The sequence below is a fragment of the Muntiacus reevesi genome, chromosome 18 (assembly GCF_963930625.1).
Source record: "Muntiacus reevesi chromosome 18, mMunRee1.1, whole genome shotgun sequence".
Classification (NCBI taxonomy): domain Eukaryota; kingdom Metazoa; phylum Chordata; class Mammalia; order Artiodactyla; family Cervidae; genus Muntiacus; species Muntiacus reevesi.
The window spans coordinates 53957191-53974509 of NC_089266.1; the positions used below are offsets into that span (position 1 = coordinate 53957191).

General features: G+C 47.0%; 1 protein-coding gene across 1 annotated transcript in view; it reads left to right on the forward strand.

The window, feature by feature from the left end:
• TRIM25 (tripartite motif containing 25) overlaps positions 1-16133 on the forward strand; it is a 31132-nt gene extending 14999 nt beyond the window's left edge. Inside the window, exons 6-9 of the mRNA XM_065910999.1 lie at positions 1709-1735; positions 2062-2139; positions 2218-2316; positions 4064-16133. Of these exons, the coding sequence (XP_065767071.1) occupies positions 1709-1735; positions 2062-2139; positions 2218-2316; positions 4064-4593 (734 nt within the window). The 3' untranslated portion in view covers positions 4594-16133. The remainder of the gene's footprint in view (positions 1-1708; positions 1736-2061; positions 2140-2217; positions 2317-4063) is intronic.
• Positions 16134-17319: the final 1186 nt, after the last annotated feature.

Below are 17319 nucleotides of genomic sequence, written 5' to 3' on the forward strand. Positions count from 1 at the left end.
ATGGGATTGCTGTGTGAGGTTTATGTGGGACACTGATGGTGATAGCTCTTTAAAGGCCAGGCGTATGTCCCTGATGCTGAAGCTGAGACTCCAGTACTCTGGCTGAATGAAGTGAAGAGCTGACTCACTGGAAAAGACCTTGATGCTGGGAAAGCTTGAGGGCAGGAGGAGAAGGGGTTAGCAGAGGATGAGATGGTTAGAAAGCATCACAGACTCAATGGACGTGAATCTGGCAAACTCTGCGAGACAGTGAAGGACAGAGGAGCCTGGTGTGCTGCAGGCCATGGGGTCGCAAAGAGTGGGACAGAACTGAGCGATTGGACAGCAGTAAATGTCATCAAACTGTTGACCGAAACAGTCAGTGAGGATGGAGGAGGGCTGCCCGCCGCCATGGGGTGGTGAGGGGCTGAGAGGACGCTGCCCTAGTGTTTGTTGTTGGTTACTCGTTGTTAGTATTTAGTGCTTGTCTTTGGCAGACAAGTGTGTGGTTTCTGAGTGGAGTGTAGTCAGGGGCTGGGATGCCTGGGGCAGGGGAGGAGGGAGGCGTCGGGGAGCCTGAACACGTGCATGGGCACCCGATGTGAAGAGGAGGTGACCCGCACTGTAAACTGTGTCCTTCTCAAGGAACGGACCCAGAAAGCCTCCTTCCCACTGCCCCCCCTCCGCAAGCCTGCTCTGCATACGTGAGCCGAGGATGCTGGCATCAAGCTGGCTCGTGGGTGGACTCGTCACAGTGTGGGTGAGCCTCCTGTGGTCACTAGGAGGGGGCCCTGTGCCCACAGCTGAGGTCACAGCCTGGAGTCCTCCCAAGATGCTGGTCCAGTGGGAGTGGGGGGCGGGGAGAAGCAGCTGGGGAGATGGGGAGAGTGAAAATGACCCTTGAGAGACGGGGCTCTGGAGGGAGAGGAAGGGGCAGCCGGGGGCCAGGTGGGCCGTGGGCGGGTCTGGTGGGGCTGGTCTGGAATGTGCAGGGTCCTCAGGCCGGCAGGGATGAGATCCAGGACTCCCCTTTTCATTTCAGTTGTGGTGGTGAAGAGCGGACCCGAAATCTTCTGGCCCTCCAAACTTGAGCACATGTCAGAGTCCAGTGGCTTGTAACGCAGACTGTTAGTTTCAGCAGGTCTGAGGGGCCTGGGAATTTGCATTCCTTACAGCTGCCCGGGTGAAGCTGATGCTGCTGACTTGGGGCGTGTGCTTTGAGGACAGTTGTTTTAGCTAAACTCAGTTCCCATAGATATAACACTCCAGATACTTTGTAAAGACTATTGTGATATCTGGCAAGCATGTTTTTTTTTAGCTGGCTTTCTATGTGGGTTTTTTGTGTGTGTTTTTGCATTTTTTTCTTTAGTGGAGATATGATTTACCTACAGTAAAATGTCCAGATGTTAAAAGTACAGTTAGATTAACAAACGCATACATCTGTGTTGCTGCTGCTGCTGCTGCTAAGTTATACCATTACTCAAATCGGGATAAAGATTTCCATTTCACCAGGAAATCCATTCATGCTCTTTGTTAGACCCTCCCCGCCAAAACCATGATGTACGACCACAGATTAATTTGCCTGTTGACCCCCTTATATTTCTCAAATTAAAACATATTAGCTTTATTTGTATGGGCCACATTCAGGTAACGATTATTATTATGGTGTTTGAAAGTGTGGTTGTGTTGTGCTTTGAAACATCTTAATTCTGAAAATTTTGTTTTTCAGAAGAAGAGAAGAAGCCCAGGAAACCTGGTAAGTTATGCATGTCTGTGTCTGTTAGTTCCTTGAGTGCCTGAATGCGGAACTAAAAGCCAGCAGGGAAAGCTGGGCTGTGGGCTGGTGTGTGGTGGGGTCTGAGGTGGGCCTGGGCTTCCCGGCTCTGACCTGTGCTGGCCGCCAGGTCTGGGCTTGGGGGTGAGGATACGTGGACAGGCATGAGACCAGTACGATGCGTGTTGCCCAGGCTGTCCAGCTGTGTGTCTCTGGAGGCAACTCTTGAGCAATGGTGTGGGAGGGATTCCAGGCCATCAGGTCACTCTGTCGTTTCCCCAACTCATGCCTCTTTTTTCTTATCCCAGCCTCTGCCGCCCTCAACAAGCCTGTCACCTTTGGATCCTCGGAACACTTAGTGAATCTCAAACCAACTGTCCAGGAGGGTAAGTTCCAGTGGGCTGTGGACAGTGCGATGCCTACTCTGAATTTGTTTAGAAAATGATTTTCTGTTGCTCCTCCAGGTGCAGCCAAAGCCCCTCCCGTGCCGCCGACCTCAGCATCTGTCACCACCAAGGTGCTGGAGAACTTCCTAACCAAGTCCAGGCCGGAGCTCCTGGAGTGTGAGTAGCTGCTGCCTTGCTTGTCCTTGTCTCTGTCTGGTGTGGTTAGCCTGTCCCCTGGAGAGTCCACTGTGTTCTGCTCTGTCGTGCCCTTACTGCTGTCCTGTGGCTTCCAGCCTGGAAGTGGTGGGAGTTCCTTCCTCCAGGCCAGGCCTCCGGGCCACCCATAGCTTCACCCACGGAGCACCCTCCCCTGGTTCTCACATCCTTGCAGCTGCCGAAACCTCTTTCTGCACGCTCTGGCCCTCCTTTCCCCACAGCCGCAGTGGGCGTGGTTCACCCGTTGCTGGAGCTGTGGGCGTGGTTCTGGCGCAGTGGGCGTGGTTCACCTATTGCTGGAGCCGTGGGCGTGGTTGTGGCACAGTGGGCGTGGCCCACCCATTGCTGGAGCTGTGGGCATGGTTCTGGCGCAGTGGGCGTGGTTCACTTATTGCTGGAGCTGTGGGCGTGGTTCTGGCACAGTGGGCGTGGCCCACCCATTGCTGGAGCTGTGGGCGTGGTTCTGGCACAGTGGGCGTGGTTCACCCATTGCTGGCGCTGTGGTACCTGGTTCTCAGGGCCGGCCTCCCTGGAGCTTCCTGGCTGGGAAAGGCCTCCCCTGCTCCCAGCCCCTGTGACTGCTGCCAGGCTGCTGGGCGCGGTGCTGAGCCACATGTCTGTGGAGCCCCCTGCGCTCGGCGGTGCAGCTGTCTAAGCAGGAGAAACGAGTTCTAGGGGCTTCGGGTGTTCAGAGGACATTTTCCCAGGCCATTCATTTTGCCCTGGGGGAAGCCCAGGGCCAGGTGCAAAGTGTCTTTCCCTGGGCCACTGAGCCAGGGGGTGGCAGAGACCCCTGGTCTCTAGCTTCCCAGTTCCCAAGCGCAAGCGCGGGATTTTCCCTGTCTGCCCTGGTTCAGGGTCCTCGGCGAGTGGAAGGGCAGGGAGGGCTATGTCCTGGGGAGGAGGTGGAGGCCAGGCTTGTGTCCTAGTCAGGGATTCTATTCAGGCCATTGCTGTGCTTGCAGACCTCAGTTGGCTGCCTGCTGCCACCAGTTAAAGTCGAGACCCTTTGACTCACCACTCGTGGCTCCAGGGGTCCCTCTTCTCTTGCTGCGGCCTCTGTGTTCCCAGCTGCCTGACCTTCCCTGGTCCCGGCACATGTCTGCCATCCTCGTGACTCCATGCTTGCCTGCACTGTCTCCTCTGTCCAGCATAGCCTTTCTCCCTCCTTTGCTCTCCTGTTTAATTCTTCTTATCTCCCTTTCGCTTGGCTCAGATTCCAGTCCGCCCATGAAGTACGTGTTCCTCTGTGCTCTCCCCTCCCTTGGCCCGTTGCCCTCATGGCTGTGTCCTTCCAGCAGAGTGCCTGCCCTTTAGTGGAGTGTGGAGTCTTCACTGTTGTCGTTACTGATGGGCTTGCCTTCTTTCTGCGAGTGTGAACTCCACGAGGCCAGGCACCACGTCTGGTTCATGGCTGTGTGTCCTGTATAGAACTTGGCATAAGCCAGGGGCTCAGTACATGGTTTTGGGTGGAGGAATAGACAGACAGATGGGTGACTAATAGACACACAGATGGCTTGGTTGGTGGTTAGAGAGATGGACAGATGTCTGACGAGCTAGACAGAAAGAATGGACTGGATGCATGTATGGATGGAAGGGTGGTTGAATGGATGGGTAGAACAAATGAATAAATATTACCAGCTAGGGAGGGGATTAAAGGTGAGAGCGTTTGGAGCTCCTCATGATTGACCCCTTGATGCTTCCTTAGATGTTGTTAAAGTTGTCCTGGACTACAACACCGCCCACAACAAGGTGGCCCTGTCCGAGAACTACACCGTCGCGTCCGTGGCTGACACGTCCCTGAACTACCGGCCGCATCCCCAGAGGTTCACATACTGCTCACAGGTGTTGGGGCTGCACTGCTACAAGAAAGGGATTCACTACTGGGAGGTGGAGCTGCAGAAGAACAACTTCTGCGGGGTGGGTATCTGCTACGGCAGCATGGAGCGGCAGGGCCCCGAGAGCCGGCTTGGCCGCAACAGCGCGTCCTGGTGTGTGGAGTGGTTCAACACCAAGATCTCCGCCTGGCACAACAACGTGGAGAAAACCCTGCCCTCCACCAAGTCCACGCGGGTGGGGGTGCTTCTCAACTGTGATCACGGCTTTGTCATCTTCTTTGCCGCAGCTGACAAGGTCCACTTGTTGTATAAGTACAAGGTGGACTTCGCCGAGGCCGTGTACCCAGCCTTCTGGCTCTTCTCCACGGGTGCCACGCTCTCCATCTGCTCCTCCAAGTAGGCCGGCCATGGATGCTCGGCCGGACCGCCCGCGCGCTTCCCCAGGTCCCCCAGGGCCAAAGGGATGGGAGGGCAGCTGCCGAGGGCGGGAGGCAGGGCAGATGGGATGAGAGGTCAGGGTTGGCCAGGGACAGGGGTGGGGTGTTTTCCTTGTGGGTGAGGAAGCCTCCCGTTTCCTGGTGCCTCTCCAGCCGGATCCCCCTACCCCACCCCTGCTCGGTTCTGGTAGATCTCCAGGCTGCTGGGTGGGTCTCTGGGGAGTTAAAGTCACTAGCGCCCCTTTCCTGCTGGACATAATCTGTAGCTACTGTGGGTTCTTCCTCAGGCCTCTGGTGCCTGCTTCTTTGCTCTCTGAAGTAGCCTTCAAATCTTGGAGTTCTGATGACTCTGTAGAGCTTTTTAGCTCTGTAGATTTAATAAAAAAAAAAGCCAAAGTCGGTGAATTTCATTCCCCTCCACTGCCTCTGCACAGGAGTTGGGATGAACGCTCAGACTTCTGGTGATTTTCTGTGCTCGAGGGAAGCGACAGGTCTCCACCCAGACCGGAGTTTCCCAAAGAAGTATGTCCTTTATCCCCTCCAGGTCCCTTCCTGTCCTGCACCTCATCACCCCATCCACGGTTTTAAAATGTTGAGTCCCAACAGGAACCCTTTCGGTCTGAGATTTCAAACCATGATCTGAATCAGCCTGTGTTGACTTTGTGATTCAGGGTCAGCATGACCTGGTCCTCATGTGGCCACAAGCCCCTCCCACTCCCGTGTATTATGAAAGGCATTTCCACAGATGCCTTTGGCTTCAACTGCAGCCCCAGACCCTTCCGGTCGCGCAGGCCGTGGGGCAGCGGTCCCCCATAGGTAAGAGGGCGTTAGCAGTTGGCAGTTTTGCTCTTATCAGAGCATCTTGCCTTCTGACTGATCGCTCTCCTCAGTGGTAGCCTCCATCCTCCAGGATCGTGAGATCCTGCCCTGGCTGGTGGAGACCCCGCCGTGGCCAGCAGAGCTCAACGGTTAGCTAAGGCTGCTGTCACTCAGACAGGCTGGGTGCAGCTGCCTCTGAGGCCACCCCCGTCACCTGCTGGGGTGCCTACTTGTGGCCAGAAGGGTCTGCTAGCAGATCCATGGGAAGCAGCAATATTCCTGTTCAACCCAGCGCTTGGTCCTCTTGTGAGTCAGAGAGGCCCAAACCCTTTCTCCTCTCTGCCTCACGTGAGCCAAATGCAGATGTAGGAATTGACCAGGAGAAGGGTCAGACAGGCTGAAACCAGGGAGGAAACACAGCTGCCAGGCTCAAGTACAAGGGGCTCTTTTTTTCTGCAGCATTTCTGTGCAGTGGAAATAGCCTCAGCCCACTGAGGGCTAGAGGGAATGGGTGGCTGGAATTTCCCGAGCTCCTGATATCCTGACATTGTCAGAATGTAAGTTTTCATCCCCACTGTGGGAGCAATGTAACGGCTTGTGATGAAATAAGTCCTGCTCCGGGCTTGCCCAACAGGGGAGCTGAAGTCAGTTTCCTTATGCCTTAGGGTCTGAACAGGATGATACTACTGGAGACACACACCCCAGCCTTTCCGTAAAGATATTCGATGTTAACATCAGTTCATCTCTGGTCTTGTGCTGGGTCCCTAGGCATTCTAGTCAGGCCCGGAGCACTTGATGTTCCCAACAGAAGTGTTGATCTGTGTCATCTTCCAACACGAACTTTTACTTCCTTGGGAGAGAACTCATCTTTGTAGGGAAGATCCCCTGCAATAGCTGAACTGTGGGTGTTTGAAGATTTTCTTCCTTTGCTACTAGGAAGAAAAATTCTTTGGTGATTCTTCTCTGCTTTTGGAGATGGTTCAAAGCACCTTCCTTGATCTCCTGAAACAAAAGCCTTGTTCAGAGCCAGTTTGTGCTTGGGAAACAGCTGAGTTAGGAGGAGAATGCCCAAGATTAAACCACAGGTCCTGCTTGGGCTTTGCTCTAGAAATGAGGGCAGCCGGGGGGGCGCTTCCCTGACAGTGCATCGTCCAGCTCAGGATGGAGGAGCCTGAGCCCCTCTTGTGATGAAAGGTGAGCAGGTAACCCAAGCTGAGGCCTCTGCGGGTGCCTTGGAGACACGAATTGAGGAGCACACCCTCGCTGTCTCGAACCATACTGTGTCCAGTGGTGAGACTTCGTGTCCCCTCTTGCCTTGCAGGGCTGGTACTCAGTGCTCAAGTCTTAGGCTTGGGGGAACTTTGCATTCATTTGACTTCCTGTTTTGCAGAGTTAAGTCAGATGGGCAGGTATTGGATGAATCTACTCACTGCTCCTGCCATCCCGTCTTGGAGGAGGTACCTTGTAGATGCCTCCTGGTACCTTGGGGGAGGGTCAGAACTTCCCAGATAAACATACAAATATTCTCCCAACCTAGGTAGCAGGGACTGTCTCTGCCACTCTGGCATGATAGATCAAAGATTGGGGTCAAGTTTTTGTTGTTCAAAGACTGGTTGAATGGTTTGCCTGTTTTAATTATTCTGAGATGGGTCTGTGATCTATAAATAATACTGATACATTATTTCTTACCTTACTGTGTCTGACCCTGAATTGATTTTATTTAGGAATATTTAAGCCTGTGTTCTTGAGCTTGTTTTTCTATGCGTTGATTCTTTAGGACATAATCAGTGTTGTAGACACTATTCCTTTGAAAGGCATGAGAAATATCAGGACCAAGGCTGGCTTACATGCCTTAGAAGCTTTGAATGCAATCAAGTGGCGTTTGGTGTTCTTGCACACATTGCAGTGTATGTAGAAAGTGTTCCTTAACTGTCATGCAGGAGTCAGCAAATGAGGTGCCCAAGAGCATCTGGGTGCCCCCCACTCAGCTGCCTGCTAGATTTCAGCAGAGCTGGAGCCTACTTGAGGCTGCTTGGGTGGGGCAGCCCCTCAGGAAGCTTGCCATGAATTCTCAGCCAAATGTCCTTCTGGGCTTTGCTTCAGGATGATCTGAGGATGAGGGTAGGGAGGCAGGGGAGGGGTATGAGTGAAAAGGTAAATAAACCACAGTTGAGTAATCAGGGAAACAGTGGTGGAAATATGAGTGTTTACTATATTATTCCTTCCACTGTTGCCTCTTTTTGAAAATTCCTATAATAAAAACTTAAAAACAATGAAACAAAACTAGCTAGCAATGGGCCCAGATTTTATCCTTGTTTGAACAGGGGAAGGGAGTTGTGGGAGGTGTGGATTTGAGGTTGCTGTATAATAACTTGACTGGCTGTTGTCTCTTGTTCCTGGTGGGGAGATTCTAAATCCTTGGAATTGCCCTCAGTAATGGGAGTGTTCTTATTATTCACCAGCCCCTTGGATCACATCTGAGCTTATGCTAAGAGATGAGATGACTCAGGATCGGGGCTGGTCATCAGAGAGACCAGGCATGAGATTATAAATAGAATAACATGTACAGAGCAAAGGAAACCATAAAGAAAACAAAACAGAAAGACACCCACGGAATGAGAGAGAATATTTGCAAGTGATGCAACAGACAAGGGCTTAATTTCCAGAACAGACCAGTACCTCATACAAGAGCAACAACAAAAAACAATCCAGTCTAAAAAGAGCAGAAGACCTAAATAGATAATTCTCCAAAGAAGACATGCAGATGGTCAATATACACGTGAAAAGATGCTCAGTGTCTCTAATTATTAGAGAAATGCAAATCAGAACTACAGTGAGGTACCATCTCACACCAGTCAGAATGACCATCTTTTAAAAGTCTGTAAATAACAAATGCTGGAGAGGTTGTGGAGGAAAGGGAACCGTCCTACACTGCTGGTGGGAATGTAAGTTGGTGCAGTCACAATGGAAAACAGTGTGGTAGTTTCTAGGAAAACTAAAAATATTATAAAATTAACCACATGATCCAGCAGTCCCACTCCTAGGCATATATCTGGACAGAACTATAATTTAAAAAGATACATGTACCCCTGTGTTCATAGCAGCATTAGTCACGATAGCCAAGACATGGAGACAACCTAAAAGTTCATCGACAGAGGAATGGATAAGAATAGGTGGCACGATGGGATACTACTCAGCTGTTAAAAATGAAAATGTGATTTGCAGCAACATGCATTCAACTAGAGATGATCACACTAAGTGAAGTCAAAAAGAGAAAGACAAAATACCTATGATGTAACTTACATGTGTTATCTAAAATACGGCACGAATGAACCCATCTGCAAAGTAGAAACAGACTCACAGACATAGAGAACAGGCTTGTGGTTGCCAAGGGGTGTGGGGAAGGGTTGGACTGGGAGTTTGGGGTTAGTAGATGCAAACTATTATAGATAGAATGGATGGACAACAAGGTCCTACTATATAGCACAGAGAACTATATTCAACATCCTGGGATAAACCTTAATGGAGGAGAATATAAAAGGAATGTTCGTATGTTGTATAACTGAGTCACTCTGCTTGCAGCAGAGATTGGCATAACATTGTAGATCAACTATACTTCAATAAATTAAAAAAAGAAAATAATGTGTATGCTGCTCTTGTTGGGTGGAGGGTTCTGTGTCAGCTGGTCAAGTTGGTTGATAAATGTTTGGGTCTTTTATACTCTTTAAAACAATTTATTTGGCTGTGCTGGGTCTTAGCTGTGGGATCTTTCAGTTGCAGCGCGTAAACTCTTACCTTAGTTGTGGCATGTGGGATCTAGTACCCTGACCAGGAATCGAACTCGGGGCCCCTGCATTGCGAGCATGAAATCTTAGCCATTGGATCACCAGGGAAATCCCAGGTCTTTTATATGCTTATTGATTTGTGTCTACTTGTATTAATCACTGGGGGAAGGGTGTTAGAAATCTCTAAGACTTTGAATGTATCTACCCTTCCTTGAGGTTCTGTCAGTTTTCATTCTGTGTAATTTGAAGTTGCCTTGTGCTTAGTCGCCCAGTTGTGTCTGACTCTTGCAACCCCAGGAGCTCGCCAGGCTCCTCTGTCCATGGGATTTCCCAGGCAAGAATACGGGATTGGGTTGCCATTTCCTTCTCCAGGGGATCTTTCCAACCCAGGAATTGAACCTGGGTCTGCGTGAAGCTGCCCTACTAAGTGTATAAATACTTAGGATTTTTATGTTCTTTTGGTGATTTTACCTCTTTATGAACTAACCCTTTTTACACTGCTACTGTTTTTTGCTCTGAAAAACCACTTCTTGTGATATTAATATAGACAGTCTAATTTTCTTTTGATTAATGTTAGTGTGACATATCTTTTTTTCATTCTTTTGCTTTTAACCTGTGTCATCATATTTAAAGTGTATTTCTTATAGAGAGCATGTATTTGGGTCTTGCAGATCTGACAGTCTGTTTTTAATTGATATACTTAGACCATTTACATTTAATGTAATTGAGCATGTAGAATGGGAAATAATGGTGTGGTTATCTCTGGGGGGAAAATCTGTGTTAATCCTCTGAGTCACTTCTTCTTGAGAACAAGTGAAACCATGTGACTCATATCGGGACTTGAACCTGGTCAAAACCCAGGTTGGGATTTGAACCCACAGTCTTTTAACTGAGATCACACCTGGTCTCAGGGCTTAATGAATCTGAGGTTCTTGATGTGTCATCACAGAAAGAATTCAGTGAGAGACAAAGTGATCGGCAAGAAGTGGATTTATTTAGAGAGAAAAACACACCACAGACAGTGTGTGGGCTGTGATAGAAGGTGAGAGAGAGCCTCGAAATTGGCAGGTTAGTTTTTATGGGCTGGGTAATTTCATAGGCTATTGAGTGAGAGGATTATTCCAGCTATTTTGAAGAATGGTGGAGATTTGCAGGAAGTGGCCACCACCCACTTTTTGGTCTTTGATGGTTGGCCTCGAAACTGACAAGATGCTGATGAGTGTATCACTTGACACATGCTAATATATTATGATGAACATGTGAAGAAACTGAAGGTCCACTGAAGGTGATATATTCTGCCAACCAGAACCTAGTTGGTTCTAACCAGTTTTCAGCACATACTCAATGGCTATGTCATTCTTTTAAAGGTTAGGCCGTGCCCTCTTCCTTCCTGTTTCACTTGCATACTGGTTTCAGCTTGCCAACACCTGTAATAATTTAGTATTGTTCTTTGAAAATATTGTTGTTTTGAGTATGAGGGAATGTTTTTATATGTGTGTGTGTATATATATATATAATTACTCAGTTTGCAACTTTGCATTCATCTTTGGGTAAAAGATTCAGATACATATACAAATGGCATTTGACTTTCAATACCAATGTCCATGAATAATATTAGAATATTAATCACCCTCTGTTGCCACTGGGACTATCAGATACAATAACCCTTAAAGTTACAAAAAGAATAGTGTCACCTATTTAGAGCACAAAAACTAAGTTCTTAAAATGCCGTGCCAAATCAATGTTTCTTTTAACAGAAACTACTTTTTTTTTTTTTTTAAAAAAAAAAACTCAAAAGTTTATTCCCACTTTATAAAACAGTCATTGCTTATCTGTAAGAAATGACATCTCTTTATACAACACTTAAAGAAAAGACTGAATGCAATCTGTGCTGTGTTCCCTTTTTGGAAAGTTATTTTTTAAAAACTATAAGTCTAAATTTTCTAATGGTGTAGGAAGTGCCAACTATCTTTAGTCAGAAATAGATGCCAGTAATGTCATCTCAAAACAGTTCTATGAAGTGTAAACAAAAAAGCTACCTTTATTTCCGTGTTGTGGGTTGCTGCCCAATTTTGTGCTATACTGTGAGCAGCCCTTTGCTCTATTAGTAGGAGCCCCACCTGTTAGGTGGAGTGGTTTCTGTTTTGTATTTGTGACACTTAATTTCTAACATCAATTCATAATGATTCATGATTCTTTATGTCTGGCTGTTTAAGTTGCCTCAAGTCAGATTTGCTTAGCAAATTCTAACAATGGCACACAGTGACCTTCCTTTTGTCACCTTTCTGGAAGGTAGCCAGTTATCAGAAACTACAGTGGTACTGGGTACTCTTGAACACTTTTAGGAAATAGTAGTTGCTACCATGAGGAAAAGGAAAGAGTAATAGAAGTGGTAATTCCTAATTTTATGGCAAGATAGACACAAAGAGAAGCTGAAAAGTAGAGGTAGGAATTCTGTTCCACAGTCACCTTTTCTCTTGTGTATTTTTAATCTTTCCCTTTCCCCTATGCTGCATGGCAACCCACTCCAGTATTCTTGCCTGGAGAATCCCATGGACAGAGGAGCCTTGCAGGCTATAGTCCATAGGGTTGCAAAGAGCTGGACACAACTGAAGCGACTTAGCATGCATGCATGCTGCCAATTATGCCATTACATTTCTTTCTTTAAAAAAAATTATTTTATTTTTGACTGTGCTGTGTCTTCATTGCTTTGCATAGGCTTTCTCTAGTTGCTGTGAGTGGTGGCTGCTCTTCGTTGCAGTGCATGAGCTTCACATTGCAGTGGCTTCTCTTGTTATGCAGCTTAATAGTTGCGGCTTGTAGGCTCTAGAGCAGGAGGTCAATAGCTGTGGCACATGGGCTTAGCTGCTCCTTGGTATTCAGAGTCTTCTTGGTTTAGAGATCTAACTTGTGCCCCTACATTGGCAGGCAGATTCTTATCCACTGCATCACCAGGGAAATCCTCTGCCACTATACTTTTTTAACAAAGCACCAATATTTAATGAAAAATCGCACTAACTTGCTAAATCTGTTGTAGCCCAAGTGTTGCAGGAAGGGGGACCCCTTCCAGGGCCTGAAAGTGGGCTTTTACCTAACACCCCGAAATGAATTGTCCGAGGAGACACACATGCTGACAAAGCAAGAGAGTTTATTGGGAAGAGGTGCCTGGGTGGAGAGCGGTAGGGTGAAGGAACCCAGGAGGACCGCTCTGCCACATGGCTGGCAGTCTCAGGGTTTATGGTGATGGGATTAGTTTCTGGGTTGTCTCTGACCAGTCATTCTGACTCAGAGTCCTTCCTGGTGGCGTAACCATCGCTCAGCCAAGATGGATGCCAGCGAAGAAGATTCTGGGAGGTGGTCGGACAGGTGGTGTCTCCTTTTGATCTTTCCTGAACTCTTTTGGTTGGCAGTGGCTTATTAGTTCCATGTTCCTTACCAGGACCTCCTATCGTAAAACAACTCACGCAAATGGTTACTCTGGTGCCTGGCCAGGGTGGCTGGTTTGAGTAAGTGTGAATAAGAGTAAGACCTTCCCCTGACGCGAGGGTCTGCCTCCCAGGTCCTGGTTCATCTTCAGCTGCTCCATGCAGGACAGCTGCTGCTCTGTTACTGAACACAAGTTCACGTGCCTGATGCACAGTGATGTTACCAGGTCCAAGCTTGCTCTGCTCACTGCACAACAGGCCAGTAAACCATGAGGTAAAGTGTTGAGGCAAGAAACACAACTGTATTTGGAAAGCTGGCAGACCAAGAAGATGGAGGACTAGTGTTCCCCTAGAAACCATTTTATTGGGGTCTGGATGCCAGTTTCTCTTATAGAACAGAAAGGAAGAGGAGATGAGCAAGTAAAATAAAATGGCAATTAGTATTGCAAAATATTGCCTGGCTTGACCAGCATCAGGGAGGGGATGTATTAATTTCTTCTTTTCTGTAGCTATTCACAGGTGGGCGGGGTCAGATTGTCGCTCTTTGAGATAAACAAAGTCACTTTAGTTTAATACTCAGACAGAGGGGCACATTTCCTGGGGCGGGCCATCGTGTGTGAATGTAATAACAAAAGCAATGAGAAAAAACTCAGAGAAACAGATCCAACACAGAGTCAGATTTTGCTAAACTTCCTGTTACAGTGAAGCCAAATAAACTGAAATATCAGAGTCTGGAGCAGAGAAAGGTTTATGGCAGTGTCAAGAAAGGAGAATGGGTGGCTTGTGTTTAAAAGCCTTGACGTCCGTGATGGTTTGGGAGAAGGATTTCTTACAGGCAACTTTTGGGGTAAGGGCTGCAGGGTGTGTGACTTTCTTCTGATTGGTTGATGGTGAGGTAACAGGCTGGTGCTCCAGGGATCTAATGATCATGGAGAAGTTACCGTCCTCCACCTTGGTAGAGACCTTTGTTTCTGCAGAAGAACGCAAAGATACTGTTACTGTATTCTTCAGGAGGAATCAGGACCCTGCCCCGAGGCTATACTATTATTTCTTGACTGCTCCTCCTTTGTTTTTGTATTCCTTCCCTTCCCTGATGAGCAACTGTTTGAATCTGCCCTTTGGAACTCAGGGGAGGTCAAGGAGGCTGAATGAAACCTACTGCCTACCAATAAGAAAAGTGGACACAGGACTTGCACCCAGCAGGGCCCCACAGGGTCCTGCTGCGTCACCTCCATGTGACTTGTTCTGTCCCCTCTCCCCCCCAGGTACGGCTCCAGTTCACTAGTGCGTCCTCACCTAGAACCCTGGCTCACCACCCCCTTGAAACAATGCTCCTGTTGCTACAGTGGCCTCGTGGACAGGTGCCTTATTCCGTGAGCTTTTTCTGAGTTCCAGTTATGTGCCAGGCATTGTTCTCATGCTGGGGACACAAGGGGGAAAAAAACACCACCACCAAACCCCTGCTTTCATGGATCCTACACTCTAGCAGAGGGTACAGACAATACACAAAGTATTAGTTAAGGAAAAACTGCTATAAAGAAAGTAAGGTAAGGGGATAGCAAAGCTCTATACAGTCAGCAAAATCAGTACCTGGAGGTGACTGAGGCTCAGATCATGAACTCCTTATTGCCAAATTCAGACTTAAGTTGAAGAAAGTAGGGAAAACCACTAGGCCATTCAGTCAGTCAGTTCAGTTGCTCAGTCATGTTCAACTCTTTGCAACCCCATGGACTGCAGCACGCCAGGCTTCCCTGTCCACCATCAACTCCTGGAGTTTACTCAAACTCATGTCCATTGAGTTGGTGATGCCATCCAACCATCTCATCCTCTGTTGTCCCCTTCTCCTCCCACCTTCAATCTTTCCCAGCATCAGGGTCTTTTCCGATGAGTCAGTTCTTTGCATCAGGTGGCCAAAGTATTGGAGCTTCAATGAATATTCAGGACTGATTTCCTTTAGGATGGACTGGTTGGATCTCCTTGCAGTCCAGGGACTCTCAAGAGTCTTCTCCAACACCACAGTTCAAAAGCATCAATTCTTCGGCACTCAGCTTTCTTCATAGTCCAACTCTCACGTCCATACATGACTACTGGAAAGACCATAGCTTTGACTAGACAGACCTTTGTTGGCAAAGTAATGTCTCCACTTTTTAATATGCTGTCTAGGTTGGTGATAACTTTCCTTCCAAGGAGTAAGCGTCATTTCATTTCATGGCTGCAATCACCATCTACTGTGATTTTTGAGGCCAAAAAAATAGTCTGCCAGTGTTTCCCCATCTATTTGCCATGAAGTGATGGGACCAGATGCCGTGATCTTAGTTTTCTGAATGTTTAGCTTTAAGCCAACTTTTTCAATCTCTTTTTTCAGTGTCATCAAGAGGCTCTTTAGTTCTTCTTTACTTTCTGCCATAAGGATGATGTTATCTGCATATCTGAGGTTATTGATATTTCTCCTGGCAATCTTGATTCCAGCTTGTGCTTCATCCAGTCCAACATTTCTCATGATGTACTCTGTGTATAATTTAAATAAGCAGGGTGACAATATACAGCCTTGATGTACTCTTTTTCCTATTTGGAACCAGTGTGTTGTTTCATGTCCAGTTATAATCATTGCTTCCTGACCTGCATACAAGTTTCTCAAGAGGCAGGTCAGGTGGTCTAGTACTTCCAACTCTTTAAGAATTTTCTAGTTTGTTGTGATCCACATAGCCAAAGGCTTTGGCATAGTCAATAAAGCAGAAGTAGATATTTTTTTGGAACTCTCTTTTTCGATGATCTGGCAGATGTTTGCAATTTGATCTCTGGTTCCTCTGCCTTTTCTGAATTCAGCTTGAACATCTGGAAGTTCACAGTTCACATACTTTTGAAAGGCCATTCAGGTATCAGCTAATTCAATCCCTTATGATTGTACAGTGGGATAGATTGAAGGGATTAGGTCTGATAGACTAAGTGCCTGAAGAACCATGGACAGAGGACTATAATGAGGTAGAAATTTCTAGGCCATCAGTATAGGACTCTGAGACCTCAGTCTTGTTTTCAATAAACATCTCGCACCATTAACCTAAAGCTATACCCCTTGTTCTGAATTCCTGGAATGTGTTCTTGGTCTGATAAATTATCAGCACTCAGATCCAGGGAAGGGCTGTAATTAGCTTCTGTTCCACATGCCTGAGGGGAAAACAAGTGGTGATCATTAATCTTTAGCGCATACATCTGTTCCATTGTAAAATGACCAGGGGGCATTTCTTCAATCCGAGGATCAACAGAAGCCATAAAGATGTTAAGTTGACCTTTAAATTGATTGGTTAAAAGTGATCTATTTTAAGGAAAGGAGCCAACCAAAAATGTACAGGTTAATATGGGTAAAGATATAAACTCTTGTAAGTCCCACCTTTGGGGGACTCTCTACCCCATCTCAGTGTCTATGCTGAGAGTTTTGTACTTTCCTTCTCTTTAATAAATGCTATTTGCTTGCTACTTTCAGTGTATGTGTGTTCTTAAAGTTCATCCTTTGGCTTCATGAACAAAAACTTGGATTCCCATTTCATCAACATTGTACAAGAGGCGGTGATCAAAACCATCCCCTAAGAAAGAGCATTGCAAAAAGGCAAAATGGTTGACTGAGGAGGCCTTACAAATAGCAGAGAAAAGAAGAGAAGCTAAAGGCAAATGAGAAAAGGAAAGGTATACCCATCTGAATGCAAAGTACCAAAGAGTAGCAAGGAGAGAGAAAAAAATCCTCCTTAAGTGAATAATGCAAAGAAATAGAGGAAAATAATAGAATGGGAAAGACTAGAGATGTCTTCAAGAAAATTTGAGATACCAAGGGAACATGTCATGCAAAGATGGGCACAATAAAGGACAGAAACAGTATGGACCTAACAGAAGCAGACGCTATTAAGAAGTAAGAATACACAGAACTGTACAAAAAAGGTCTTAATGAACCAGACCCCCATGATGATGTGGTTACTCACCTAGAGCCAGACATTCTAGACTGTGAAGTCAAGAGGGCCTTAGGAAGCATTGCTACAAACAAAGGTAGTAGAAGTGATGAAATTCCAGCTGAGCTTTTGTAAATCCTAAAAGATGATGCTGTTAAAGTGCTGCAGTCAATATGCCAGCAAATTTGGAACACTCAGTAGTGGCCACGGACTGGAAAAGGTCAGTTTCATTCCAATTCCAAAGAAGGGCAATGCCAAAGAACATTCAAGCTACTGCACAATCGCACTCATTTCACATGCCTGCAAGGTAATGCTCAAAGTCCTTCAAGCTAGGCTTCAGCAGTATGTGAGCTGGGAAACATCCAGATGTACAAGCTGGGTTTAGAAAAGGCAGAGGAGCCAGAGATCAAATTGCCAACATCCATCATAGAAAAAGCAAGTGAATGCCAGAAAAACATCTACTTCTGCTTCAATGACTATGCTAAAGCCTTTGTGTGGATCACAACAAATTGTGGAAAATTCTTCAAAGAGATGGGACTGCAGAACTACCTTACCTGCCTCCTGAGAAACCTGTGTAGAGGTCAAGAAATAACAGAACTGACATGGAGCAACAAACTGGCTCAAAATTGGGAAAGGAGTATATCAAGGCTGTATTGTCACCCTGCTTATTTAACTTCTATGCAGAGTACATCATGAGAAATGCCAGGCTGGATGAAGCACAA